General features: G+C 47.0%; 2 protein-coding genes across 3 annotated transcripts in view; one reads left to right on the forward strand and one right to left on the reverse strand.

Annotated features, from left to right (window-relative positions):
• The first annotated feature begins 981 nt into the window (after positions 1-981).
• SPATA2 (spermatogenesis associated 2) lies at positions 982-11,390 on the forward strand. 2 transcript variants are annotated; one of them, XM_007533177.3, is made up of 3 exons: positions 982-1,121; positions 7,867-8,298; positions 9,378-11,390. In XM_007533177.3, exons 2-3 carry the CDS (start codon positions 7,963-7,965, stop codon positions 10,602-10,604), a joined length of 1,563 nt encoding a protein of 520 aa, XP_007533239.1. In that variant the 5' UTR covers positions 982-1,121; positions 7,867-7,962; the 3' UTR covers positions 10,605-11,390. The 2 variants fall into 2 exon arrangements, with proteins under 2 accessions (XP_007533239.1, XP_060041483.1); XM_060185500.1 differs by having other exon boundaries at positions 7,867-8,124.
• A 3,285-nt stretch (positions 11,391-14,675) lies between these two features.
• SLC9A8 (solute carrier family 9 member A8) overlaps positions 14,676-25,163 on the reverse strand; it is a 104,375-nt gene continuing 93,887 nt past the window's right edge. The window contains exon 17 of the transcript XR_009548296.1: positions 14,676-16,051. The gene's annotated coding sequence lies outside the window, so the exon portion shown is untranslated. The remainder of the gene's footprint in view (positions 16,052-25,163) is intronic.

Raw genomic sequence — 25,163 nt, forward strand, 5'->3', positions numbered from 1 at the left:
GCTTTATTTCTGTCTCCCTATCTAAAATAGAAATTAAAAATAAAAAAAGAAAGAAAAAAATGAGAAAGGTTAAGTAACTCATTCAAACTGGCAAATGCAAAACTGGGAAACCCAGTTCTTAATCAATAGACTATATAACACCTAGTATCTTTAAAAAAACTTTTTTTTGCCTCCAGGGTTATTGCTGGGGTTCAGTGCCTGCACCATGAATCCACTGCTCCTGGAGGGCATCCCCCCCCCCCCTTTTATTGCCCTTGTTGTTGACGTCGTTCGTTGTTGGATAGGACAGAGAGAAATGGAGAGAGGAGGGGAAGACAGAGGGGGAGAGAAAGACAGACACCTGCAGACCTGCTTCACCGCCTGTAAAGCGACTCCCCTACAAGTGGGGTAGCCGGGGGCTCGAGCCGGGATCCTTAGGCCGGTCCTTGCACTTTGCGCCACGTGTGCTCAACCCGCTGCGCTACCGCCCAACCCGCATCTTGTATCTTCTTAAGGTTGGATTCAGTCTCCGTCCATACTGGACATTTCACTTGCTCTCCTGGAGCCTCAGTATTCCCAACTGTAAAGTAGGGGCGAAGGGTCCAAAAGTCAGCTCCTGCCTAGGTGCCGCGGGAGCGCCGCTGGGAGTTTCTAGCCGGCTCGACCAGGAGGCGGAGGCCGGCCGCGGGCTGTGGGGTCTGCACTCCCAGCTCCAGCCTCCATCAGTTCCCATGACAACCCGACCAGCCGCCACCCTGGGTCCGATGGCGTGCGTCATTTCCGGACCGTTTATTTCCGGGTCTCAACCTCAGTGGCAGCAGCCGCCTTTCAGGCCCCAAAGGGAGACCCTCAGGCATCTCGGCCTACCCTTCGGTCTCGGGTTTCTTCCTTCGCCACCAGCCGGCATCAGTCTCTCCCCAGTCCAGCACGCAGCTGCGCCCCGACCTCCCTTTGGACCCGCCTCCTAAAGACGTCACTTCCTGGCAGAGTGTTTCCGGGTCGCTTCTGCCCCCCGGTTGCTGCTCTCGGTTCCTTGCAGCCGGCGGGAGCGGCGAGAGCCCAGCGGGGCCGGGCGCCGACAGCTGCCCCGCTCTTCTTCTTTTTTTTCCTCTGGCCGCGCGTCCTCGCTGGCGGTTGCCTAGGTGAGTGCGGGACGCCCGCGGGCGGAAACGGTCTCCGGAACTTCCCGGGCGGAGGGGGCGCCTGACTCGGTGGGGCTCCGCGGGTCCGCGAGCTGGGTCCACTCGCCACGGGTGAGTCCGCCTTTCAAATCCTGGGGCTCCGGCTTGTCCTCAGGGTTCCCCCTCCTCCAGGAGCGGCCTCACAGTCTCCCGGGACTGGCTTTGCGTGGCTCCGGGCGGCTCGGGAGGAGCTCCTCCCGCGTCGGCTACTAGCGGGGCAGCCGGACACCGCGGTCCCACCGGGAGGCAGTGAGACGCGGGGGTCCCCAGCCCGGGCTCCGGCTTGGAGCTGGACGTGCACCCACTCTGTGACCTTGGGCTCAGTCTTCGCCGCTTCATCTCTCGAGCCTGTTATCTACCTAGTGTGTTGAATGGGAGTGAACCTGCCGGATAGAGGCATAGTGGGAATGAGATGACATGACGATCTCGTGCAGCTCGGTCCCTGGCACACAACAGAAATCCAGTAAACGGTGGCTGCTGGTAATTCATACACACACCGGTGGCGGGAGGACCTGAGTTTGAGACGGGTTTTTTTTTTTTTTTTTTTTCCCCGTAACTGATGTGGCCCTCAGAGATGTCGGGAGACACGAAGCCAGGAACAGCAGACCGCGGCTTCTGTTCTCTGCGAGGAGAAGCTGCTTCCTTCAGAACCCTCCCGAGACTGGCAGCTGCCACCAGGGAAGCCGACTTTCGGCACCGGGGAGGTTATTTTCAGAGGTTTGGATGCCTCGCTCTGAATTTCTCTGGAAGCTGTTGAGCTTGTGGGAACCCTCTGGTGTCTCACAGCCCGCGGAAAATGCCTTGGATGTGTCTCAGGAGCCTGCGACTTGGCGTGCAGAGGAAGGGGATGCGGAGGAGGAGGAGGGGGTTGATCGGCTCTCCTCTGGCTGCTGTTGGAGCTGAGGCGCGATCAGGGATCTGGAAACCTGTGGACTGGGGCACTGCTGGGACCAAAATAGCTTCTGTTTTTGCAGGGAGGGGGCGCCTTCAAATGATGCTTGGGAACATTTCTGCTTGAATGGTCCAGCTGAGGTAAAGCCAAGCTACTTACTGCTTTGCTACGCAGAATCACTTCATTTTCATTCAGGGGGACTTTTAAGCAGATACAGCTTTGCTCCAAGATGTTTAAAAAAAAAGAACTCAGTGCTGCCTTGACAGCGCTGTCTCTGTGTATTTAACTGATTTGCTTTTCAAAGTGGCACAGATTGTGGGTATAGAAAGTGCTGACCAGGACTGTTGACTGGGCACTGGTCTGGCTCTGTGTTAAGGATGCTCACAGTGCCATTTTTTTCCACCCTGTCAGACTGGCATGCCTTGGCTTTTCAGTCCTTGAGTTGCTTGGAGAAATTAATGGCTTCTGTCATTGCATTGTCTTGGTCTTCTGGAAACCACACTGTTGTGATTGTTCCTGCAGAAGGTTGGGAATAAATTGCTGTCTCTGTGCTCAGAAGAGATGCCAGCTCTGACCAGTTACAGTGCAGTCTGTATTCTCAGAAAATGTATTCAGTAGGGATGATGTCAGCTTCTTCATCACTGGTCCATCTTTGTCCAGCTCTTCCCTTGGCCTTGAAGCTTGCATCATAAATATCGGTGACTCTCCCAGTCTCATTTTGTGCAGGAAGACGTGACTTTTGCTACTATAGGAATTTTTCAATCCCAATCTGCTTGACCTGCCATAGGGTATTCTAATTTAGCCCAGACCTCTCCTGTAGAGCTGTGCAACAGATAATTTAGCCTTTTTTTTTTTTCTTTTTTTTTCCGGGCGGGGTGGGGGGGGTCCTGTATCCAGGGTTACCACTGGGGTTTGGTGCCTGCACTAGGAATCCACTGCTCTTGGATGCTCCCCCCCTTCTGTTGCCCTTGTTGTTTATTGTTGTTGTTATTGCTGTCAGGACAGAGAGAGGAGAGAAGATAGATGCCTGCTTCACCACCTGTAAACACACACACACACACACACACACACACACACACACCTTCACACACCTGCAGGTGGGGAGCTGGGGGCTCCAAACAGGATCCTTGAGCTGGTCCTTGCACTTTATGCCATGTGCATTTAACCCGCTGTACTGCTGCCTGGCCCCCTGATAACTTTGCTTTTAAAAGCGTCACAGCTTAGAGCCTGAGTCACAGTTTGGCATCAGATTTAGGTTCAAGTCATGGATTCATTTTTTTCTAGCCTTGTGGTTTTGGATTAGTGGCTTGGTCTTTCAGAACCTGTTTCCCTTTTTTATTCTTTCCCTCTCTTAAGTCTTGGGGCTGTCTTGTGGATTTCATTTTAGCAGAGGGTCCTCATGTACTAGTACATTGGTGAATGGTTCTAATCATAACAATAAATGGGTGAGGTAAATAAGATGTACAGGGCTCAGCGCCTACTGGCCTGGGTTCAATTTCTAGCTCTAACCATTTCAAGCTCTGTTAGGCAGAGCCTAAGGGCTATGCCTTAATGTCCCCATAGAATCAATGTGAAAATTAACCAAGATGATGCAGTTAAAGCAAAAAGTGCAGTTTTGCACATAGTTGGCCTCTCACATGCAAAACATTATTTATTTATTTAATTTTTTAAAAGATTTTATTTATGAGAAAGATAGGAGGAGAGAGAAAGAAGCAGACATCACTCTGGCACATTTGCTGCCAGGGACCAAACTCAGGACCTCATGCTTGAGAGTCCAATGCTTTATCCACTGCGCCACCTCCCAGACCACACCCTTTTACTATTTTTTAATGTTTGCATCTTGTGCCATTTCTATGTTTCATCAAATGGCTATTATGTGTCGGGCTCTGCCTTAGGCATCCAGGTAAGCAAAACTGACATGGTTCTTGCCTTTGTGGAACTTACTGGAAAATGGGTCACAACACAGAGAGGCTAGTAGATGAATGCATAAAGTCGATTATTTCAGGTATGATTATCTCTGGGTAGCTTTAGACCGAGGGACTGGGAATTCTGGAGTTGGGTTGCCAGGGAGGACCTGTGAGAGGATGCCATTTGAGCTGAGACTCAGTGATGAGAATAGCCAGCTGTGGGAAGAATCAGAGCAAGGGATCAAGCAGTGGAGCATTTGGTTCAGCACATGCATCAGAGGGTGCAAGGACCAGGTTCAAGCTCATGGACTCCCCTTGGAGGGTAGAAGCTTCATGAGCAGTGAAGCAGTGCTGTAGGTCTCTCTCTTTCTCTCTCTCCTTCCCTCCTTCCCCTTCCTCTTTCGGTTTCTGTCTGTCCAGTACAATGAAAATTAATACAATATTAAAAAAAGAAAAGATCCTTGTGGGTAGAAGTTAGAGGGGAGGAGAAGACACTTTGGAGAGAGAGCAGGGAGAGCCTTTGATCTTGACCAAATTTTAAAAATTTATTTATTTTTAAATATTATATTTTTCTTTTATGTTGCCTTTGTTTTTATCATTGTTGTGATTGTTGTTATTGATGTTGTTGTCAGATAGGACAGAAATGGAGAGAGGAGGGGAAAGACAGATGGGGAGAGAAAGACACCTGTAGACCTGCTTCACCGCTTGTGAAACGACCCCCCCCCCCATAGGTGGGGAGCCCGGGACTCAAACTGGAATCCTTACGCTGGTCCTTGAGTTTCACACCATGTGCCCTTAACCCACTGTGCTATAGCCCAACCCCCCAAGAGGTAAGATTTATTCCAAGTGGAGCTGCCCTTGTGGTTTCCTCAGGTATGTTTGTTCCTGAGGCATAGGGTTCCCTTGGATAGAAGAAAATGACTGCACTGTATCCTGGTTTGTCTTGTATGTCTCACCCCACAGTGAAGACTCCAAGAAATCTCCCCAGTGACTTGTTGAGACATGTTTGATTTTATTTTGCTTACTGGCTTTTTTTTTTTTTTCTTTTTTACTAGAGCACTGCTTAGCTCTAGCTTATGGCAGCACAGGGAATTGAACCTGAGACTTTAAAGTCTTAGGCATGAGAGTCTTTTTGCATAACCATTATGCTATCTACCCCCACCCAGGTTTATTGGCTGTTAAGTCTTTCTGAGCTGAACTCAGATCTGCTAAAGATCCATCCCATTGCCCTGGACCTTTTTTTTTTTTCCTTTGTCTCTAATCATCTCCACAGCCATTAGGGCCCTACCTTTACTCAAACAACAGATGTTTTGAAAATGCGTTGAGCACCCTGCACTGATCCCTCTGTGTACACTGGGGGCTTGTGGTTAGAAAGGTAGGCCAGGTGGGTATGAAAATCTTACGTAGCATATCAGCCTGTCAGTCAGTGGTATTTTCCCCACTTTCATCTTTTTCTCTTGAGAATCCTGAGCACCTTGCAGATATTATACCTTCAGACTCCAGGAGTGACTACTGATATGTTTTGAGGGTTTGCTTTGATACCAGGCTGCACTCTCAAGGGCTTTATTTAACTGATTGTGCATCATCCTTCTACCATCTCTGAGGCTATATGTACTATTGTTAACCCACTTTTTTCAGATTAGAAAACTGAGATTTGAGCTGGTGGAGGTAGGGTTCACTCCTAGGCCTCCTGGCTGTATTACAACACCTGTACCCTGTTGATCTTCCCCTGGCAATACCCTTCTAGTTCAGATTTGTTCGTAGCGCTGTATTACCAAGAATATTGCTGGATCTGTGCATCTTCTGCTAGCAAGAGGCCACGTAGATAGCAAATATGCATAAATCGTGCTCAGAACATTTTCTCCTCTCCTGGCAGTGTAAGATGTACTGAAGGTAAAGGGGATGCAGGCCATCAAACAAAGGTAAAAGCGCGCTCGCCCAGGGTCATCAGGCAGAGTGGTTTCTTTAACGTCACAGGCACAACTCCCCATTGCAGTAAGTGCTCCAGTGGCTGCATGTGACTGAATAAAAGCTCCTTCTCCTCCTTCATGCCACCAGAGTTATCACTTGGGTTTGGCTCAGTGCTTACACAACATATCCACCACTCTCAGTGGCTCCACCTCCCACCTTCCTTTACTTTTATTTTTAGATAAAGTCAGAGAAATTGAGAGTGAAGGGGGGGGAATAGAGAGGCAGAGAGAAACCCGTAACACTGCTTTACCACTCGTGAGGCTTACCACCTACTGGTAGGAATGGGGGCTGGAACCCTGGTCCTTAACCAGGTATGCCACCACCTGGCCCCAAAATGTAGAATTCTTTTTTTTTTTTCTCCAGGATTATTGCTGGGGCTCAGTGCCTGCACCATGAATCCACTGCTCCTGGAAGCCATTTCCCCCCCTTTTGTTGCCCTTGTTGTTGTAGCCTTGTTGTGGTTATTGTTGTTGTTGTTGATGTCGTTTGTTGTTGGATAGGAAAGAGAAATCGAGAGAGGAGGGGAGGACAGGGGGAGAGAATGATAGACGCTTGCAGACCTGCTTCACTGCTTGTGAAGCGACTCCCCTGCAGGTGGGGAGCCAGGGGCTTGAACCGGGATCCCTACAATGGTCCCTGTGCTTTGCACCACGTGCGCTTAACCCGCTGCACTACCGCCCACCGCCAAAATGTAGAATTCTTAACCGCTCTTTGAGACACTGGGGATCAGGATCCTGCTTCTGCCTACAGCTCCACCTATCACTCTCCTGTGCTTTGGCGCCATCAGCCTCTTTCTGTTCACATCCAAGCTCCTTCCTGCTTCAGGAAAGCAGGGTGTGGTGGTTAGGTACATGGACTCTGGGCAATGATCTCACCTCTTCCTCTTAGTCCTGTAACTTTGGCCAATATCCAATTTCCTTGAAGTGTCTGTATCTTGGTTTTTGCATCTATAAAACGGGGGATATAAGAACATCACCCATCTCTGCTGGTATTTAAGTTGATGGCATGGATACCCTAGTGCATGCAGGCCCCTGTACACAGTATATAGTAGGCACTAGAAGTGTTATCTCAGCCCTTCCTCCTATAACACCTCTGCTCTTACACCTTTTGCCACAGTTTTGTTTGGAAAAGCCCTGTTACTCAGCTCTGTTTTGTTTTGCTGCCAGGGCTTCACTAGGCTTTGTTCCTATGTGATTCCATTGCTCCTGGCAGACCCTTCCTTTCCTCCTCCTCCTCCTTTTTTTTTGTTATATTTATTTATTGGATAGAGACAGTCAGACATTGAGAGGGAAAGGGAGATAGAGACCGAGAGACACCTGCAGCACTGCTTCAGCACTGGCAAAGCTTTCCCCCTGTAGGTGGGGAGTGGGGGCGGGCTCTAACCCTGGTCCTTGCGCACTGTTACATGTGCTCAACCAGGTGCGGCACTGCCCGGCCGGCCGGCCCTCCCTGCCTGCCTCCGTTCCGTCTTTCCTTCCTCCCTTCCATCCATCCTTCCTTCCTTCCCATATAGAGGATGACAGACAGGGAGAACACAGAACTCTACTGCTTATGGAGCTTTCCTTTTACATGGTTCTCCTAAGTGGAGGCCAGGGGCTTGAACCCAGTCTTTGTGGATGGTGCTCTACTGGATGGACTATTCCTGCCCACCTAGCGCGGGTGGGGGGAGTCTGATGTTTGTCTTCTTTATCTCCCCACAAAACCAGGTTAAGTGCCCTAAGTCAAAATTTTCATTTGTGATCTCAGCAAAGACAAGGACTAGAATCTATTCCCCACCCCCCCCACCTGAGGTGGTGTATGTTCAGTAAGCGTGTTGAATGAATGAGCAGAAAGGACCCGAGGCACAGAGCAGTTCTGGTTTTTGTTTTGCCCCGGCAGTCATAGGCTGGTAGGTGGGCCATTCCAAGGAATGAAGCGCCTCTTCTTCTCTTTCTAGAACACTCCGCTGGCAACATGTCGGTCCTTTCAGCCATGTGCCTGCATCTGACCCAGAAGCCATGGAGGAGATAAGGTAGCCCCCTCCCTGGATGGCATGGGGAAGCCCAGTTCAATGGATACAAAATATAAAGATGACTTATTTCGGAAGTATGTGCAGTTCCATGAGGGCAAAGTGGACACGACCCCCAGCAAACAACGACCTGGCAGCGATGAGTCCCTACGTGTGGCGGCCTCGACCCTGCTCAGTCTGCATAAGGTGGATCCTTTTTATCGATTCCGGCTAATCCAGTTCTATGAGGTGGTGGAGAGCTCCTTGCGCTCACTGAGCTCTTCTAGCCTGCGGGCTTTACACTGCGCCTTCAGTGTGCTTGAAACGGTGGGTGTCAACCTCTTCCTCTACCCTTGGAAGAAGGAGTTTAGAAGTATCAAGGTAAGGCCTAGCTCCACACTGTCTCCCCTTCTCCCTTCTTGCCCCTTCCAGTTCATCTTGAGAAGGCTTGTACCAATCTGATCTCTCCTCTGCCTGCGGGCACACTAGGTGCCCAGGAGCCTTTGAGATAGCAGATTCTCTGTCTAGTGTCATCTCTTAACTGAGTCCCTGTCTCTAACAGTTGACTTATCTGGAGCCATGAGGTTGGAAGAGCAGACTGCACCTGGGCAGGGGTAGACAGCATGATGGTTATGCAAAGAGACTCTCAGGCCTGAGGCTCCAGAGGTCCCAGGTTCAATCATGCCTGCACAGGTCCTTGTGCTTTGTACTGTGTGCCACCACTTGATCCCTAAGTTCTTACATATGTGTTACATCTATTTTAGATAGGGACAGAGAAAAAGAGGGCAAGGAAAGATAGGAGAGAGAGGAAAAGACAGAGGGGAAGAAAGATAAAGAGGGAGAGATAGAAATACTTGTTGCACTGTTTCACTGTTGGCAAAGCTTCCTCCTGTAGGTGTGGGCTTGAACTCAATTCCTTGTGCACTCAGCCAGGTGTGCCACCAATCAACCCCACAAATTTATTATTTTTTTAAATGCTAACCATCATCTGCACCATCAGAACTCCATATATATATATATATATATATGTATATATGTAATTTTTTTTCCTGGTGTAAAAAGCATGATGTCTGCAAAGCACAGTAAGATGAGGTATGCTTGTGTTCATTCACATTGCTTGTTGGGTGTTCTGCCTCTAATTCAATCCCCTTTCTTCACCAGTGTTTGCCCTACTTCCTCCTCATTGAAGGAAGAGCAGAACTGCCATATACCCCGTAGAAAGCTAGTGCCTGTCAAAGGCTGTGCTTGAGAGAGGAATGGTTTGCTGTTTCCCTTATACCACTGCACTCAGCTATAGGTGAATTCACCTCTGCCTTCCACAGAGAAACTATTGAGATCATTCTCTCCCCTCTGCCTGTAAGCTTCTGTTCAGACTTGGATGTACTTTGCTTTGAAACATTTTCCTTTGTGTGCCTCAGAGAGAAAACACCATCTTTTTTTTTCTGCTCCCCTCCTTCTAGACCTATACAGGCCCCTTTGTTTATTACGTCAAGTCAACGCTGCTGGAAGAGGACATCCGAGCTATCCTGAACTACTTGGGTTATGTGCCCGAATTGGGCACTGCATATAAGCTCAAAGAGTTGGTGGAAACCCTCCAGGTGAAGATGGTCTCCTTTGAGCTCTTTCTGGCCAAGGTAGAATGTGAGCAGATGCTGGAAATCCACTCACAAGTCAAGGACAAGGGTTACTCTGAGTTGGATGTGGTGAATGAACGCAAAAGCAGCACAGAAGATGTGCGTGGCTGTTCAGATGCTCTGCGCCGTCGGGCTGAAGGCCGAGAGCATTTAACAGCCTCGATGGCCCGTGTGGCGCTCCAGAAGTCAGCCAGTGAGCGGGCAGCCAAGGACTACTACAAACCTCGAGTGACCAAGCCCTCAAGGTCAGTGGACGCCTATGACAGCTACTGGGAGAGCCGGAAGCCACCTCTGAAGACCTCCTTGAGCCTGCGGAAGGAGTCTGTAGCAGCAGACTTGGGGGATGACCTCAAGGACGAGATCGTCCGGCCATCGCCCTCACTCCTGACCATGTCCAACTCTCCGCATGGCAGCCCAGATGACCTCCCATCCTCTTCCCCCAATAATGGTCTTGGTCTGCTTCGTAGTACCTACTTCTCTGCTCAGGATGACGTGGATCTGTACACAGACTCTGAACCTAGGGCCACGTACCGGAGGCAGGACGCCCTGAGGCCGGATGTTTGGCTGGTCAAAAATGATACCCATCCCCTTTACCACAAGCGTTCACCCCCCGCCAAAGAGTCTGCTCTATCCAAGTGCCAACACTGCGGTCTGTCCTGCAGCTCCTCCCTTTGCCAGCGCTGCGACAGCCTGCTCACCTGTCCCCCGGCCTCTAAGCCCAGCGCCTTCCCTGGCAAGGCCTCTTCCCACGACAGCCTGGCCCAGGGGCCATCTCTGCGAGAGAAGTATGCGGGCCAGACTCAGGGCCTTGACCGACTGTCGCACCTCCACTCAAAATCCAAGCCCTCCACCACAGCCACTTCCCGCTGTGGCTTCTGTAACCGTCCAGGCGCCACCAACACTTGCACCCAGTGTTCAAAAGTTTCCTGTGATGCCTGTCTCAGCGCCTACCATTACGACCCCTGCTGCAAAAAGAGTGAGCTGCACAAGTTCATGCCCAACAACCAGCTGAACTACAAGTCAACCCAGTTTTCCCATCTTGTGTATAGATAGACTCGATCTTGCACCTCCCTGCTACAAGGGCTACAACCACTGACCTTTCTGGTTTCATGAGGAAGAAGAGTAATGCCTCGATCTCAGAAGCAGAGATCTACACTTGACCGTGTAGGCGCTCGGGGATCATGGGGCCGCCTGCACCATGTGGGAGTCTACCTGGCAATTCAGATACTTCATCTTTGTTGCCTGACAGGAAAGATGTGGCATTTCCGTTCAGATCCATTCTTGTCTATCCCGCCAACCCCTTTTCCCATCGCTCTCTTTCTCCCCCTGCCCCCAGCCCCCCTGCCTCTTTTCCTCTTCCTTTTCTTTTTTCAGAGGATTTCTGTGTCTAGAACTCCTGCCACATCTACCCTTCCTTCCAAAAAGCCAACTTGGACTGGGAAGGCCCCTCCAGGTCACCTCCAAATGTCCACCTGGAGCGGGCGAGCTAGAGGCCTGTTGGCTTGTGAAATGAGCCCTCCTGCCATACTGGGCCTCTTCCAGTGGCTCACCCCGTCATCACCACCCAACTCCACCCCAGTACTTTCTCACTTCCCCACCTCTCTTCAGTTCGAAAGGCAAACCAAGACTAGTATTTGCTGAATGTCATCCTCTGCCACCACAGCTCACTTCAGCCAGTGGTGTTGGTGAATTTGCTCCAACTCACTAAAGGGTGGACTCTCCACAGTAGGACTGACCCCCCCCTTTCCTTTTTCTGTTGTTTGCACATGCCCCCTTTACTGTACTGTAAATAGATATTTTTAAGATTTATTTTTAAATAAATATTCTACTTGCCATGTGTTTCAAAGTGGTTAACATATTAATTATGTAGCTATTTATAAAAATGCCCTAGGCTCTCTAGTCTTCCAAGGAAGGGTTTCATGCCCTTTCATGTGGCAGCCTCCACTCACCACAGCCTGAGGGCAGAGCAGAGTGTGTGGGGGCAGAGGAGGAACAGAGACAAGGTCCCGAGTTAGTGGAGAGTCACTGTCTTCCCTACAATAACTATCTCTACACCTACCTCCAGTGTGCACTTAGGGGGTTGGTGCGGGCCCAGAGGGCTGTGCACCTGCAGACCGTGAGACCCAGTAGCAGGGCGGGAACCTCACCCTGCGGATCTACAGCCTGGTCTTTGCCACTCACTCACCACGAACGTTGCACTTCAGACTTCTTAAGTCTTGTTTCAGAAGGAAAATATTTGGCATGGCCACCACCCCTCCATCTCAGTTCTCTCCTCTCCACCTGTCTCCAGTACTCCTCTGCAGCATTTGCGATCTTTTTGCACTAAAAGTGGGCAGGAATCAGCGTGCGCCCATCAGACAGACAGATGTCTCCTGAGATACTCAGCTGAGCCTAAGCACTTCAAGCCTGGAGGCTCCTTAAACTCCTCATGTGAACGACTGACCTCTTGGAGTTTCCTTTTGGGGTTTAGAGCAGGAGTGGGGCAAGAGTTTGAAAATACACCTGCTTCCTTGTGAATTCATGTATTTTAGCCATAAGTGTTTGTGATGTACAACATGTTTGAGGAATTTATTCATACAGTGGGTTTTCTGACAGAAGGAGGTATTCAGCTCTTGAGCAGATTTAAATCTGGCTGAAGCCTGAGGCCACTGTGAATTTGCTGATGTTCTTCCAACTCAGTCAAGTGATTTTAAGGTTTTCCAAATCTACGGCACTTTTTTATATATCTAGTAGGTCACATGTAGATACTCAATGTGTATATAAAGCTGAATTTCAACCAACTTTATTACTAGACCAGCTTACTCCGGGGCATTCATCTTTGATGTTCTTCCTTTTCACATTTCAGAAGTGTTGATGCCTGCCCCACTCCTGAGAGCTCTAGTTTTCTAGTTTTCCATTTCTAGATTGCTCCAGCACTATAGTAACAAATCTTTTAACCAGCCGTGATGCCACGGAACTTAACACAGTCAACAAAAAAAGCAGGATGGACTAGCTCATCGTAGGGGAGAAAGCGCAGTGCATGTATCATCATGAAAATCCTGTGTCTGTGGACTGGAATAGGAAATGCTATGACCATGTTCCTTCTTGGTGTGTACCTTACTGTATGAGATTGCTGTGAATATATATATATATATATATATATATATATATATATGCTAACTTTAAAATGCAGATGTTTTGCATTTGATTTATACCAAGAGTTGAAATGTTGAGAGATGATTTAAAAATAATAAAGTGTCTTCCATTGTTAAATCAAGTGCTTTAAGATTTTTATTTTATTTATTTTTATTTTTGCCTCCAGGGTTATTGCTGGGGCTGAGTGCCTGCACCATGCGTGAATCCACTGCTTCTGGAGGCCATTTTTTCCCCTTTTGTTGCCCTTGTGGTTATTGTTATTGTTGATGTCATTCGTTGTTGGATAGGACAGAGAGAAATAGAGAGAGGAGGGGAAGACAGAGGGGGAGAGAAAGATAGACACCTGCAGACCTGCTTCACCACCTGTGAAGCGACTCCCTGGCATTGGGGAGCCAGGGGCTCGAACCGGGATTCTTACACCAGTCCTTGCGCTTGGCATCATGTGCGCTTAACCCCGCTGCGATGCTGCTCGACCCCATATTTACTTATTTATTTGAGAGACATAGAGGAGGAGAGACATCCACAGCACTGCTTCACCACTATGGAGTTTTCCTGACTCCATTCATGGTTTTCCCATCAAACCCAGGGTCCCGCTCTTGGTAAGGTGTGTGCTTTACCCACTGAGGTATCTTCTAGGGAGCTGGGGTTTTATGTCCCCTCTCCCCATTGCTTGGAAGCTTGGGTTTCTTGGATTTTGGGGTTGTTTTGGTTTTGTTCAGATCATATACTTGAAGGACAGGACTCACATTTTCTTTTTATATTTATTTTATTTATTCCCTTTTGTTGCCCTTGTTGTTTTATTGTTGTAGTTATTATTGTTGTTGTCGTTGTTGGATAGGACAGAGAGAAATGGAGAGAGGAGGGGAAGACAGAGGAGGAGAGAAAGCTAGACACCTGCAGACCTGCTTCACCGCTTGTGAAGCGACTCCCCTGCAGGTGGGGAGCCGGGGTTCGAACCGAGATCCTTATGCCAGTCCTTGTGCTTTGTGCCACCTGCGCTTAACCCGCTGCGCTACAGCCCGACTCCCAGGACTCACATTTTCTTTTCTATTCATAAACAAGGACAACTGGCCTTTTATACGTGTACTGTGGGCCTGGAACTCTATGTAGAGACTTCAGATGTACTATCTCCTATGACAGTTTCAATCCTCCTGTCCGATAAGTACTGCTGGGCTGGTGAAATAACTCACTCACTTGGCTAATGCACTGCTCCATCATGAGCATGGCCTGGCCTTGAGCATGGCTCCTACCACATTGAAGGAAGCTTTGGGGCTGTGGTCTCTTTCACATATACACACTCTGTTTCTGTTTTTTAAAAAGAAGAAAGATGGGTAGGGGTAGATAGCATAATGGTTATGCAGAGAGTCTCTCATGCATGAGGTTCCAAAGTCCCAGGTTCAATTCCCTGCACCACCATAAGCCAGAGCTAAGCAGTGCTCTGGTAAAAACAAGCAAATTACAAAAAAAAAAAAAAAAAAAAAAAAAAGGGCCCTGGGCAGTAGTGCAGTGGATAAAGCACAGGTGGCACAAAGTGCAACACCCAGCGTAGGTATCCTGATTCGAGGCCCTGGCTCCCCACCTGCAGATGGGTGGATTCACAAGCAGCGAAGAAAGGTCTGCAGGTGTCTCCCCCTCTGTCTTCCCCATCTCTCTCCATTTCTCTTAGTCCTATCCAACAACAACAACTAGGGTAACAAAATGGGAGAAATGGCCTCCAGGAGCAGTTGACTGATAGTGTAGGCACTGAGCCCCAACAATAACCCTGGAGGCAATAAATAAATAAATAAGAAAAAGATAATTATTGTTGTTTTTTAAGGTTTTACTTATTTATTAATGAGAAAGAGGAATAGAGAGAGAACCAGACATCATTCTGGTACATGTGCTGCCAGGGATTGAACTCAGGACCTCAAGCATTAAAGAGTCTAATGCTTTATCCATTGTGCCACATCCTGGACCACAATAAAGATAATTATTGTTGCGATCTTAACACATGGGGAGTGGTAAGGGTATAGAGTTCAGCCATGCTTTCCCAGAGAGGAATTGCTATCTACTAGGAATAATTGGTGGTGGCTGAGGGGCATTAATTACACAAGAGGAATTATGGGGGAAAGGAAGTTCATTTGCAGTTTCTTCAGTCCATTTCAATGCCTCAAGGAGGAAGTCAGTTTACTGCTAGTTATTTTTGTTTTTGCAATGAGAAAGCAGATTCTGCCTTTGGCAATATCTTGGCTAGGGTTTCACTTACCATCTATTCAGGGAAGACCATATTGCTTTTTCATTTTTTTTTTTTAAAGATTTTATTTATTAATGAGAAAGGTAGGAGAAGACAGAAAGAATCAAACATCACTCTGGTACATGTGCTGCTGCGGATTGAACTCAGGACCTCATGCTTGAGAGTCCAATGCTTTATCCACTGCACCACCTCCCGGACCACTTGCTTTTTCTTTTCTTTTTTTATTTTTTTAAGTATTTAGTTACATATTTCCTTTTGTTGCCCTTGTTGTTTTATTGTTGTAGTTATTGTTGTTATTGATGTCATCGTTGTTAGGACAGAGAGAAATGGTGAGAGGAGGGGAAGACAGAGAGGGAGAAAAGACAGACACCTGCAGACCTGCTTCACCGCCTGTGAAGCGACGCCCCTGCAGGTGGGGAGCCAGGGGCTCGAACCTGGATCCTTAAGCCGGTCCTTATGCTTTGCACCACCTGCGCTTAACCCACTGCGCCACCTCCCGGATCACTTGCTTTATCATTTACAGCAATCCTAAAGGATCACTTTAAAAATTAATAAGGGGTTGGCAGCATAGATCACCTGGGAGGGTGTCTTTACAATCCAGGTTTAAGCTCAACCCCTACTGCACTAGAGGATTGGAGGAGGCTTCAGTACTGTGGTGACTTTGACTTGACCTTTCTCTCTCTGCCTCTGTCTGAAAAAGCCAGCCCTGAGCAGTGAATCCCAGCAGTGACAAGATTAATCAACTTAAGAAGAAAAAAAAAAATCAGTGTAAGGCTTTTTTTTTTTTTTTTTTTTTTTTTATGAGGACTGCTTAAAATAAGTGCCTAACATCCTGGTGTGTATATATGGGGGATGGGATCAAGGTTGGGGGGCTAAGAACAGCTGTGGTTTGGGAGTCTTGACAGTATCAGCAAAGGCTCTATCCATGATGCTGACTGCTATGCTGTGTTGGCCCCCATGAGGTGGCCCATCTGTCAGGGAAAAGAAGACAAATTTCTCCATTTCATACACTAGCAGAACAAATATTCAGGCCAAGGCCCAAATGCTGAATTTGGTTTTAGCTACAGCACAGGAAGTGGCATCACCACCCTGGCAGCCAGAGACAGCAGCTTCCTAGGAATGAACTCCAAGCCTAGAAAAGAAAGGAATGGAAGCACCTGCTTCACATCCCAATCTGCAGAGCAGATTGCTTCATTTGTAGATGTAAATGAGAAGCATATTTAAACATCATTAGACTTACCAGCTGTATTTTAGCTATGCCACTAATTTGAGGCACCCCACATGCTTGATCATTAATCTCGGAGGGCTGAGAGCTGTGGCAGGCACTGTCAAGTGAACCCTGATCTCCATCCCTTGGTAACAGAAGTCCTGATTTTTATTCCTTTTTTGGTGGTAGTGGTGCTGGGAGCTCACACACATGGCATCTTGCTGCTCCCAGGCCAACTTAAAATAATGACTAAAAAAAATCAGAGGGGGCCCAGCAGTGGCACACCAGTTAAGTGTATATAGTACAAATGCAAGGGCCCATGCAAAGATCCCAGTTCAAGATACGGTTCAAGCCCCCAGCTCCCCACTTTCAGGGGGTAGGGGTAGGTCGCTTCACAAGTGGTGAAGCAGGACTTCAGGTGTCTAACTTTCTCTCTCCCTCTCTATCTTCTCCTCCTCTCTCAATTTCTCTTTGTCCTATCCAAAAAATGGCCACAGGAGCAGTGGATTTGTAGTGCAGGCACCGAGCCCCAGCAATAACCTTGGAGGCAAAATAAATAAAGAGAAAAAAATCAGAGTGGAAGATACACTACAGCATCAGAGGGCCATGGCATTCTCATGTATGCAGGGGCATGGCAAGGCATGCACCCTACCAGGTGGGCTACTTTCCAACCCCTATTTTTCTTTCCCAAATCATTTTATTGGGAAAATGTTTTACAGTACAGTTGCTGACACATGGGCACAACCTCATCTCCCTGTGACAGCTGTCTGCACTCCACTTCCACCACCAAATTAAGTCCTCCATCATGCATGCACTGGGTCCCCAACGCCCTCTTCACTGCCCCTTTCCCTCCCTGAGACCTTTACTTTGGTGCAATATGCCACACCCTGTCCAATTTTTTTTTTTTTTTTTTGGTCTCAAGGGTTATTGCTGGAGCTCAGTGCCTGCACCATGAATCCACTGCTCCTGGAGGCTATTTTTGTCCCATTTTGTTGCCCTTATTGTTAGCCTAGTTGTTGTCATCATTATTGTTGTCATTGCTGTTGTTGGATAGGACAGAGAGACATTGAGAGAGGAGAGGAAGAGGAGGAAAGAAAGATAGACATCTGCAGACCTGCTTCACCACCTATGAAGTGACCCCCTGCAGGTGGGGAGCCAGGGGCTCGAATCGGGGTCCTTATGTTGGTGCTTGCGATTCAAGCCATGTGCGCTTAACCCGCTGCCCTATCACCTGAACCCCAGTCCAAGTTTTACACTGTGTTTTCTCTTTCTTAGTAAAGTTCCACCTATAAGTGAGACCATCTGATATTTGTCCTTCTGCTGGCTTATCTCAACATAATTCCTTTTAAGTTCCATCCAAGATAAGGCAAAAGAAAAGCCTTTCATCATTTCTTAAAGCTGAGTAGTAGTCCATTGTGTGTGTGTGTATATATATATATATATATATATATATATATATATATATATATATATATAAACTTTGTTTTATTTTTAATGTTTTCAGCTGGCCCCTATTCTTTATTTATGTAATTAATTTGTTGGTAGTGCTGAAATATGTGGTTTCACTGTTCCCAGGCTAACTTTCATTCTTTTACTATATGTATGTGTATATATAAAGAGGAATGTCCAGAAAAAGACATCACTCTTGTATCTGTGGTGCTGGGGCTTCTCCACACATGCGAGTTCAACATTCTACCCTGACCTCAGAAATTCTTTTTTTTTTTTTTTCCTCCAGGTTTATTGCTGGGACTCAGTGCCTGCACTATGAATCCACTGCTCTTAGAGGCCATTTTTTTCCCATTTTGTTGCCCTTGTTGTAGTTGTTATTGTTGTTATAGTTGTTGTTGGATAGGACGGAGAAATTAAGAGAAGGGGAAGATAGAGAGGGGGAGAAAAAGATGGACCACTGCAGACCTGCTTCACTGCCTGTGACGCGACCCCCCTGCAGGTGGGGAGCTGGGGGCTCGAACTGGGATTCTTGAGCCGGTCCTTGCACTGTATGCCACCTGTGCTTAACCCGCTGTGCTACCGCCCAGCCCCCAGAAATTCTATTTACACCATTTATTTATAGCCATTCAGAAGAAAGAATGCCTCATGCCTCAGGTTCGGAAGTCCCAGGTTCAATCCCCCGTACCACCATAAACCAGAGCTGAGCAGTGCTCTGGTTAAAAATAATAATATGGGAGTCGGGTGGTAGCACAGCGGGTTAAGCGTACGTGGCGTGAAGTGCAAGGGCCGGCGTTAGGATTCCGGTTCCAGCCTCTGGCTCCCCACCTTCAGGGAAGTCGCTTCACAGGTAACTGAAGCAGGTCTGCAGGTGTCTATCTTTCTTTCCCTCTCTCTGTCTTCCCCTCCTCTCTCCATTTCTCTCTGTCCTATCCAACAACGAAGACATCAATAACAACGATAATAACTACAACAACAATAAAGAACAACAAAAGGGAAAATAAATATTAAAAAAATTTTAAAAAAATGACAAGAGGGGCCAGGTGATGGTGCACCAGGTTGAGCACACATATTACAATGCGCAAGGACCTGGGTTCAAGCCCTCAGTCCCCACCTGGAGGGGAAGGCTTTGGGAGTAGTGAAGCAGTGCTGCAGGTGTATCTCTCTCTCTCTCCTTCCCTATTGATTTCCCTATTGATTATCCTTCCTTCTTGATTTCTGGCTGTCCCTTTCCAATAAATAAAGATAATAAAAAAAAATCTGGGAAGAAGAAGGAGGAGGAGGGGGCAGGTGGGGGCACACCTGGTTGAGCGCACATGTTACAGTGCACAAGGACTCAGGTTCAAGTCCCCGGTCCCCACCTGCAGGGGGAAAGCTTCACCAGTGGTGAAGCAGTGCTGCAGGTGTCTCTGTTTCTCTCCCTGTCTATCACCCCCTTCCCTCTCAGTTTATGGCTGTTTCTATCCAATAAATAAATAAAGATTTAAAAGAAGAAGAAGAAAGAAAGAATGCCTCTTCCAACCTCTCCAGCAGCCAGGGATAGTTATGTGATTACATCTGCCTGTGTGGTGTCTAAGACATGTTTTTCAAAGGTGAGAGTTTACTCTTCCTTCCCAGCCTCGCTGGCTGGAAGGGAATAGCCAGGTGAGACTGATGCAGAAGCCGAATAGGGAAGAGGGTGAGACATAGCTAGAAGGGGCTGGGCCTGCCCCACCATCACCACAGTTTCTATGTGTGGGAGGAAAAGGAACCATTATCTTGCTTAAACTTCCAATTTATATATTAATTAAAAAATATCAACAAGGGCAACAAAAGGGAATAAATTAATAAATATTTAAAAATATCAGGGTGGGGGAGATAGCATATTGGTTATGCAAACAGACTCTCATGCCTGAGGTTCAGGTCACAGGTTCAATCCCCTGCACCACCATAAGCCAGAGCTGAGCAGTGCTCTGGTAAAAAAAAAAAAAAAAAAAAAAAAAAAAAAAGGGAGAAAGAGAGAGAGAAAAGGAAGAAAGGGGAAAAAAGGGGGGTGGGTGGTGGTGCATCTGATTGAGCGCACATGTTACAATGTACGGGGACTCAGGTTCGAGCCCCTGGTCCCTACCTGCAGGGGGAAAGCTTCACGAGTGGTGAAGCAGTGTTGCAGGTGTCTCTCTGATTTTCCCTCTCACCCCTTTCCCTCTCGATTTCTATCCAATAGATACAGATAATTAAAAAAAGAAAGAATCTGGCACTGGGTAATGAGCTCAAGGCTTTGCACGTGTGATATCACTTTGCAGTCTCTTTAGCCCAGTTCCCAGTTTAGAAGAGAGGAGACAGGGAGAAATAGAAATGAGCCACATGGCTCCAACAATCTTGCAGTTTCCCCAGTACTTGCTATGCTGCCTCCATGCTTGCTTGAGCTATCTTCTGACCCCCCATATTCCTTATTTTAAAAAATTTTGGGGGACCAAAGGTAGCGCAGCGGGTTAAGGGCACCTGGCGCAAAGCGCAGGGACCGGCGGAAGGATCCCAGTTCAAGCCCCTGGCTCTTTACCTGCAGGGGAGTCACTTCACAGGCGGTGAAGCAGGTCTGCAGGTGTCTGTCTTTCTCTCTCCCTCTCTGTCTTCCCCTCCTCTCTCCATTTCTGTCTGTCCTATCCAATAACAATGACATCAAATAACAACAATAATAACTACAACAAAAATAACAAGGGCAACAAAAGGGAAAATTAAAAAAAAAAGTACGAGTTTCCAGGGGGCAGGTGGTGGCTCAGCAAGATGCACAAAGACCTGGGTTCAAATCCCTGGTGCCCCCCAGCAGGGCTGAAGCTTAATGAGTGGTGGAGCAGAGCTACAGATGTCTGTCTCATTTATTTGACTTTATCATCTCTTCCTCCCCCATGCACTCTCTTTTCTTTTTTGAATGCCCATAGGAACAATGGCTTCATGCATGCACCAAAGCCCAATGATAATCCTAGTAGTAAAACAAACCAAACAAAAACCAAACCAAAACAAACAAACAAAAAAACCCAAGAAACAAACTTGGTTCTCAGCATCACATGTGCCAGAGTGAGGACTCTGGTTACCTCTCCCTCATGTTAATAAGTAAGCCCTTAATAAAAATGATATCGGATTGGGGAGACAGTCTAATGGTTCTGCAAGTTACTTAAACCTGAGATTCTGATCTCTCAGGTTCATCCAACAGCACCACCATAAACCAGAGCTGAGCAGTGCTCTGGTAAAACAAAACAAAACAAATCCCTAAACATTGTCACACTAGAGTTTTTTTTTTTTTTTTTTTGCTTCCAGTTACTGCTGCTCTGTGCTGGCATTTAGTCGCCTTTTTTTTTTTTCCTCAATAGGACAGAGAGAAATCGAGAGGTGGAGAGAAAGAGAGGAGGAGAGGATGATAGACACCTGTAGACCTGCTTCACCATTTGTGAAGCAACCCCCCCACGCAGGTGGGGAACTGGGGGGCTCAGAACAGAATCCCTGTGCATCACACATCACACTATGTGCACTTAACCTGGTGTGCTACTGCCTGACCCCCTAAAGTTTTGATTCAGCAGCAAATATCTCATCAATATCTTCATGTCCAATTGCCTTATACCTCCATATTATAAAGACACTGTTTGCATCAGTGTCCAAATTGGGTCTGCACATTGCAACTGGTAGACTGATTTTTTTTGAGTCACCTTTACTCAGTAGGATATCCTTGTAGAGCGGAAGAACCTCTCTTTTGCTCTTTCCTCCTTTGAAATGTATTTGTTGAAGAAACCAGATTGTTTGTCCTTTAGAGTTTTGACAGAGAATGAATTTGCTGACTGCAGTCCCTGCTGTTGTTCAACATGCTCTTCTGTTCACTGAGTGGGAAAATCAAAGGCACAACTAGGAAACTGACACTGAGCACCATGTTCAGATCCATTCACCTTGTTCAGGCCATGCTGGCTTTACATGCACTCGTGTGTGTGTGAGTGTGTGTGTGTGTGTGTGTGTGTGTGTGTGTGTGTGTGTGTGTTACATGTGTCAATTTACCATCACTGCAGGAAGTTTCTCATCTACTTCTCCCCTGGGGAGTCCCTGCCCCACTATGAGAGTCCTTACATCAGTTTCTCACCCCTCCACCTACCCCAGCCTCCATCAGAGGCTCCCCATATCAGCTGACAGAAGGCTGTCCCACCTTTTCTTTCATAGTACACTCTAATTCCATCTCAGGTGGTTCACTTTCTAACAAAGTCCCAAAACCCAGATATACACCAGTTTCTGTGAGAGAGAGCTTATGTTCACACGTATCCATAAACTACTGCAAAATATATACCTGAAAGCAGAAGAACACTAGAGTTTGCAGTGAGTACCCCCCTAACACTTCCTCTCCACTATTCCAAGCTTTGGGTCCATGATTGCTCAACAATTTGTTTGGCTTCGTATGTTAACTCTCTTTTCAATCACCAGGTTCCAGATGCCACCAGGATGCTGGCCAGGCTTCCCTGGATTGAAGACCCCACCAATGTGTCCTGGAGCTCAGCTTCCCCAGAGACACACCCTACTAGGGAAAGAGAGAGGCAGACTGGGAGTATGGACCGACCAGTCAATGCCCATGTTCAGCGGGGAAGCAATTACAGAAGCCAGACCTTCTACCTTCTGCAACCCTCAATGACCTTGGGTCCATGCTCCCAGAGGGATAGAGAATGGGAAAGCTATCAGGGGAGGGGATGGGCTATGGAGATTGGGTAGTGGGAATTGTGTGGAGTTGTACCCCTCCTACCCTATGGTTTTGTTAATTAATCCTTTCTTAAATAAAATTAAAAAAAAAAAAAAAAAAGAAGGCTGTCCCAGAAGCCCAGAACCCTGAGGCCCTTTAAACACAGGGACTTTTTAGAAACAAGGCTCACTTTTTTTTTTTTTTTTAACTTGGATAGAAACAGACAGAAATTGAAGGGGGAGATAGAAAGACACAGAGACACACCTGCAGTCCTGCTTCACCACTCATGAAGCTTTCCTCCTGCAGGTAGGGATCAGGGGCTTGAACCTTGTGCACTATAATAGGTGCGCTTAATAGATACACCACTGCCTGGCCTCCTCACTTTTTTTTTAAATTTCTTTTTATTATTTATTTATTTGTTATTGGATAGAGAAAGAGAGAAATTGAGAGAGAAGGGGGAGATAGGAAGAGAGAGAGAGAGAGAGACACCTGCAGACCTGCTTCACTGCCTGTGAAGCGACTCCCCTGCAGGTGGGGAGCCGGGGGCTTGAACCGGGATCCTAATGCCGGTTCCTGCGCTTTGTGCCTCATGTGCTTAACCTGCTGCGCTACTCCCACCTTTCTTTTTCATGCTTGCTTTGTCCTTCTCTTTGTAGGGCTAGGGTCACATGGCCCTACCCATCTCTCTCTCTCTTCTTCTTCTTCTTCTAGACTGACAGCTAGAGAGAGAGAAAGGCAGAAAGACTCCTGCAGCACTGCTCCACCACTTGGGAAGCTTCTCCCCTGCAGGCAGGGGCTGGGGGCTTCGGTAATGTGTGTGCTCTTCCAGTGTGCCACTGCCTGGCTCCAACATTCATTTACTTTTTAGGGACCAAAATATTGTTTTAAAATCTGCCTTTCCCCACCTCATTGATATATCGGGATTATTTTAAAACTTTACTTATTTTATTTGATAGAACAAAGAGAAATTGAGAGGGAAAGAGAATAGCAAAAAAAGAGAAACGCAGCACTGCTGCCCTGCTTGAGCTTTCTCCCTGCAGGTGGTAGTGGGGGGGGGCAGAGCCTTGAACCCAGGACCTTGTGGTAACACATGCACTTACGCAGATGTGTTCCTGTATGGAATATATATATATATATATATGTAATTTTTTTCCCAGAGCACTGCTCAGCTCTGATTTATGGTGGTGTGGGGTATTGAACCTGGGACTTTGGAGCCTCAGGCATGAGAGTCTCTTTGCATAACCATTATGCTATCTACCTCTGCCCCCACTATATTTTTAGTGACATAAAACTCATGAACTTAAAAAAAATTTCAATCCATCTTTGAGACCTTGGGAGAATTATAGTGGTTGTCCTTGGGGTGGGGTAGGTACACAGAACTTTGGTGCTAGGAGTGGTGTGGAACTATACCCTACTATTTTATAATCTGGCAAGTCACCAGTAAATCTCTAATAAAAAAAATAAAAAAAAATCCCCAAGCAGAAGAGGCATAAACAGTAGGAACATAGATTACCTTACATGATATTTGGAAGGAGATCTGTTCCAGAACTGATTCACTCAGTGGTCTGACAATGTCAAAAACTCAGGAGGATATGGTCTGGGAGGTGGCACATTGGATAAAGCACTGGACTCTCAATCATGAGGTCTCGAGTTCAATCCCCAGCAGCACATACACTAGAGTGACATCTGAGTCTTTCTTTCTCTGGCTGCCTATCATTCTTCATGAATAAATAAATAAAATATTAAAATCTCAACAGGAACTATGGTGGTTTTCTTTGGGAAGTAGAAGGGTGGCTATACAGAACTTTGGTGGTGGGTGTGGTGTGGGACTATACCCTGCAATCTTACTATCATGTAACCTACTATTAATCACAAACAGAAATGGGGAAGAAAAAAAAAACCCCAAAAGCTCAAGGGGCATAACCCTGGAGATGGTTCAGTGGACAAAGTGTCAGACTCACAAGCATGAGTTCTGAATTTGAACCCCAGCATTGCTTGTGCCAGGGTAATGCTCTGACACACATTCTCCCTCCCTCTCTCATAAATTAAAACAAACAAACAAACAACAACAAAAAGACACTTCAAGAAGTAGCCACAGTGGTCCAGGAGGTGGCGGAGTGGCTAAGGCACAAGACTCTCAAGCTCTCTCTCTCAAGGTCCTGAGTTCGATCCCCAGCAGCACATGTACCAGAGTGATGGCTGGTTCTTTCTCTCCTCCTATCTTTCTCATGAATACATAAATAATTTTTTTTTAAAAGTAGCCACAAAGGTGATTCAGCAGTGGAACACAGGAAAGGATGTGAACCCCCAGGTTTTGCTGCTGGAACTACACACTTTAGAGGAGTGATTGGGTCCTCTTTTTCCCTCTCTGAAAATAAATAGATCACTTCCATCTTTCTGTTCCACCAACCAGAGCATGCCAGGGTGGTCTTCCCTTGTGGTCTCAAAATTGCTGCATAAGAGCAGGCCCAGGCACTGTGTCCTCAGAGACACAATGGAGACAGACAGTGGGAAGATGGTGCTTCTTTTTCTTGAGTGTCTTTTTTAAGAGTTAGGAGTAGGTCTAGCAACACCCCAACACGTTTCTTCATTCTCCTGTCAAAACAAGGTCATAGGCCCTTCCCTCAGCCAGTCTCAGGCTACGAGAGGAATGATCAGCAGTGTCTTCGACTAGGAATGGGCCGTTTTCTTTTGAAGTATATGGTCACCCACTGTATGAGAATAGTTTATCTTAGCCAAGATGACAAGACACAAGATGGAAAGAAAATGGTGGATGCCAGGAGACCTACAGACCTGTCACATTAAGGCTTAATGGGCATTTGAGTAGTAGTATATGCATATGGTTATTTCTTTTTTTTTAAAAAAAAATATTTATTTACTTATTCCCTTGTGTTGCTCTTGTTT

This window comes from Erinaceus europaeus, chromosome 1 (assembly GCF_950295315.1).
Source record: "Erinaceus europaeus chromosome 1, mEriEur2.1, whole genome shotgun sequence".
Classification (NCBI taxonomy): Eukaryota; Metazoa; Chordata; class Mammalia; order Eulipotyphla; family Erinaceidae; genus Erinaceus; species Erinaceus europaeus.

What these genes read in the sequence shown, in the direction of transcription:
- SPATA2 (XM_007533177.3), top strand. Translation starts at nt 7,963, where the DNA reads ATGGGGAAGCCCAGTTCAATGGATACAAAATATAAAGATGACTTATTT. An exon ending in AGGAGTTTAGAAGTATCAAG is followed by an intron (nt 8,299 to 9,377) that starts GTAAGGCCTAGC and finishes CCCTCCTTCTAG; the next exon opens with ACCTATACAGGCCCCTTTGT.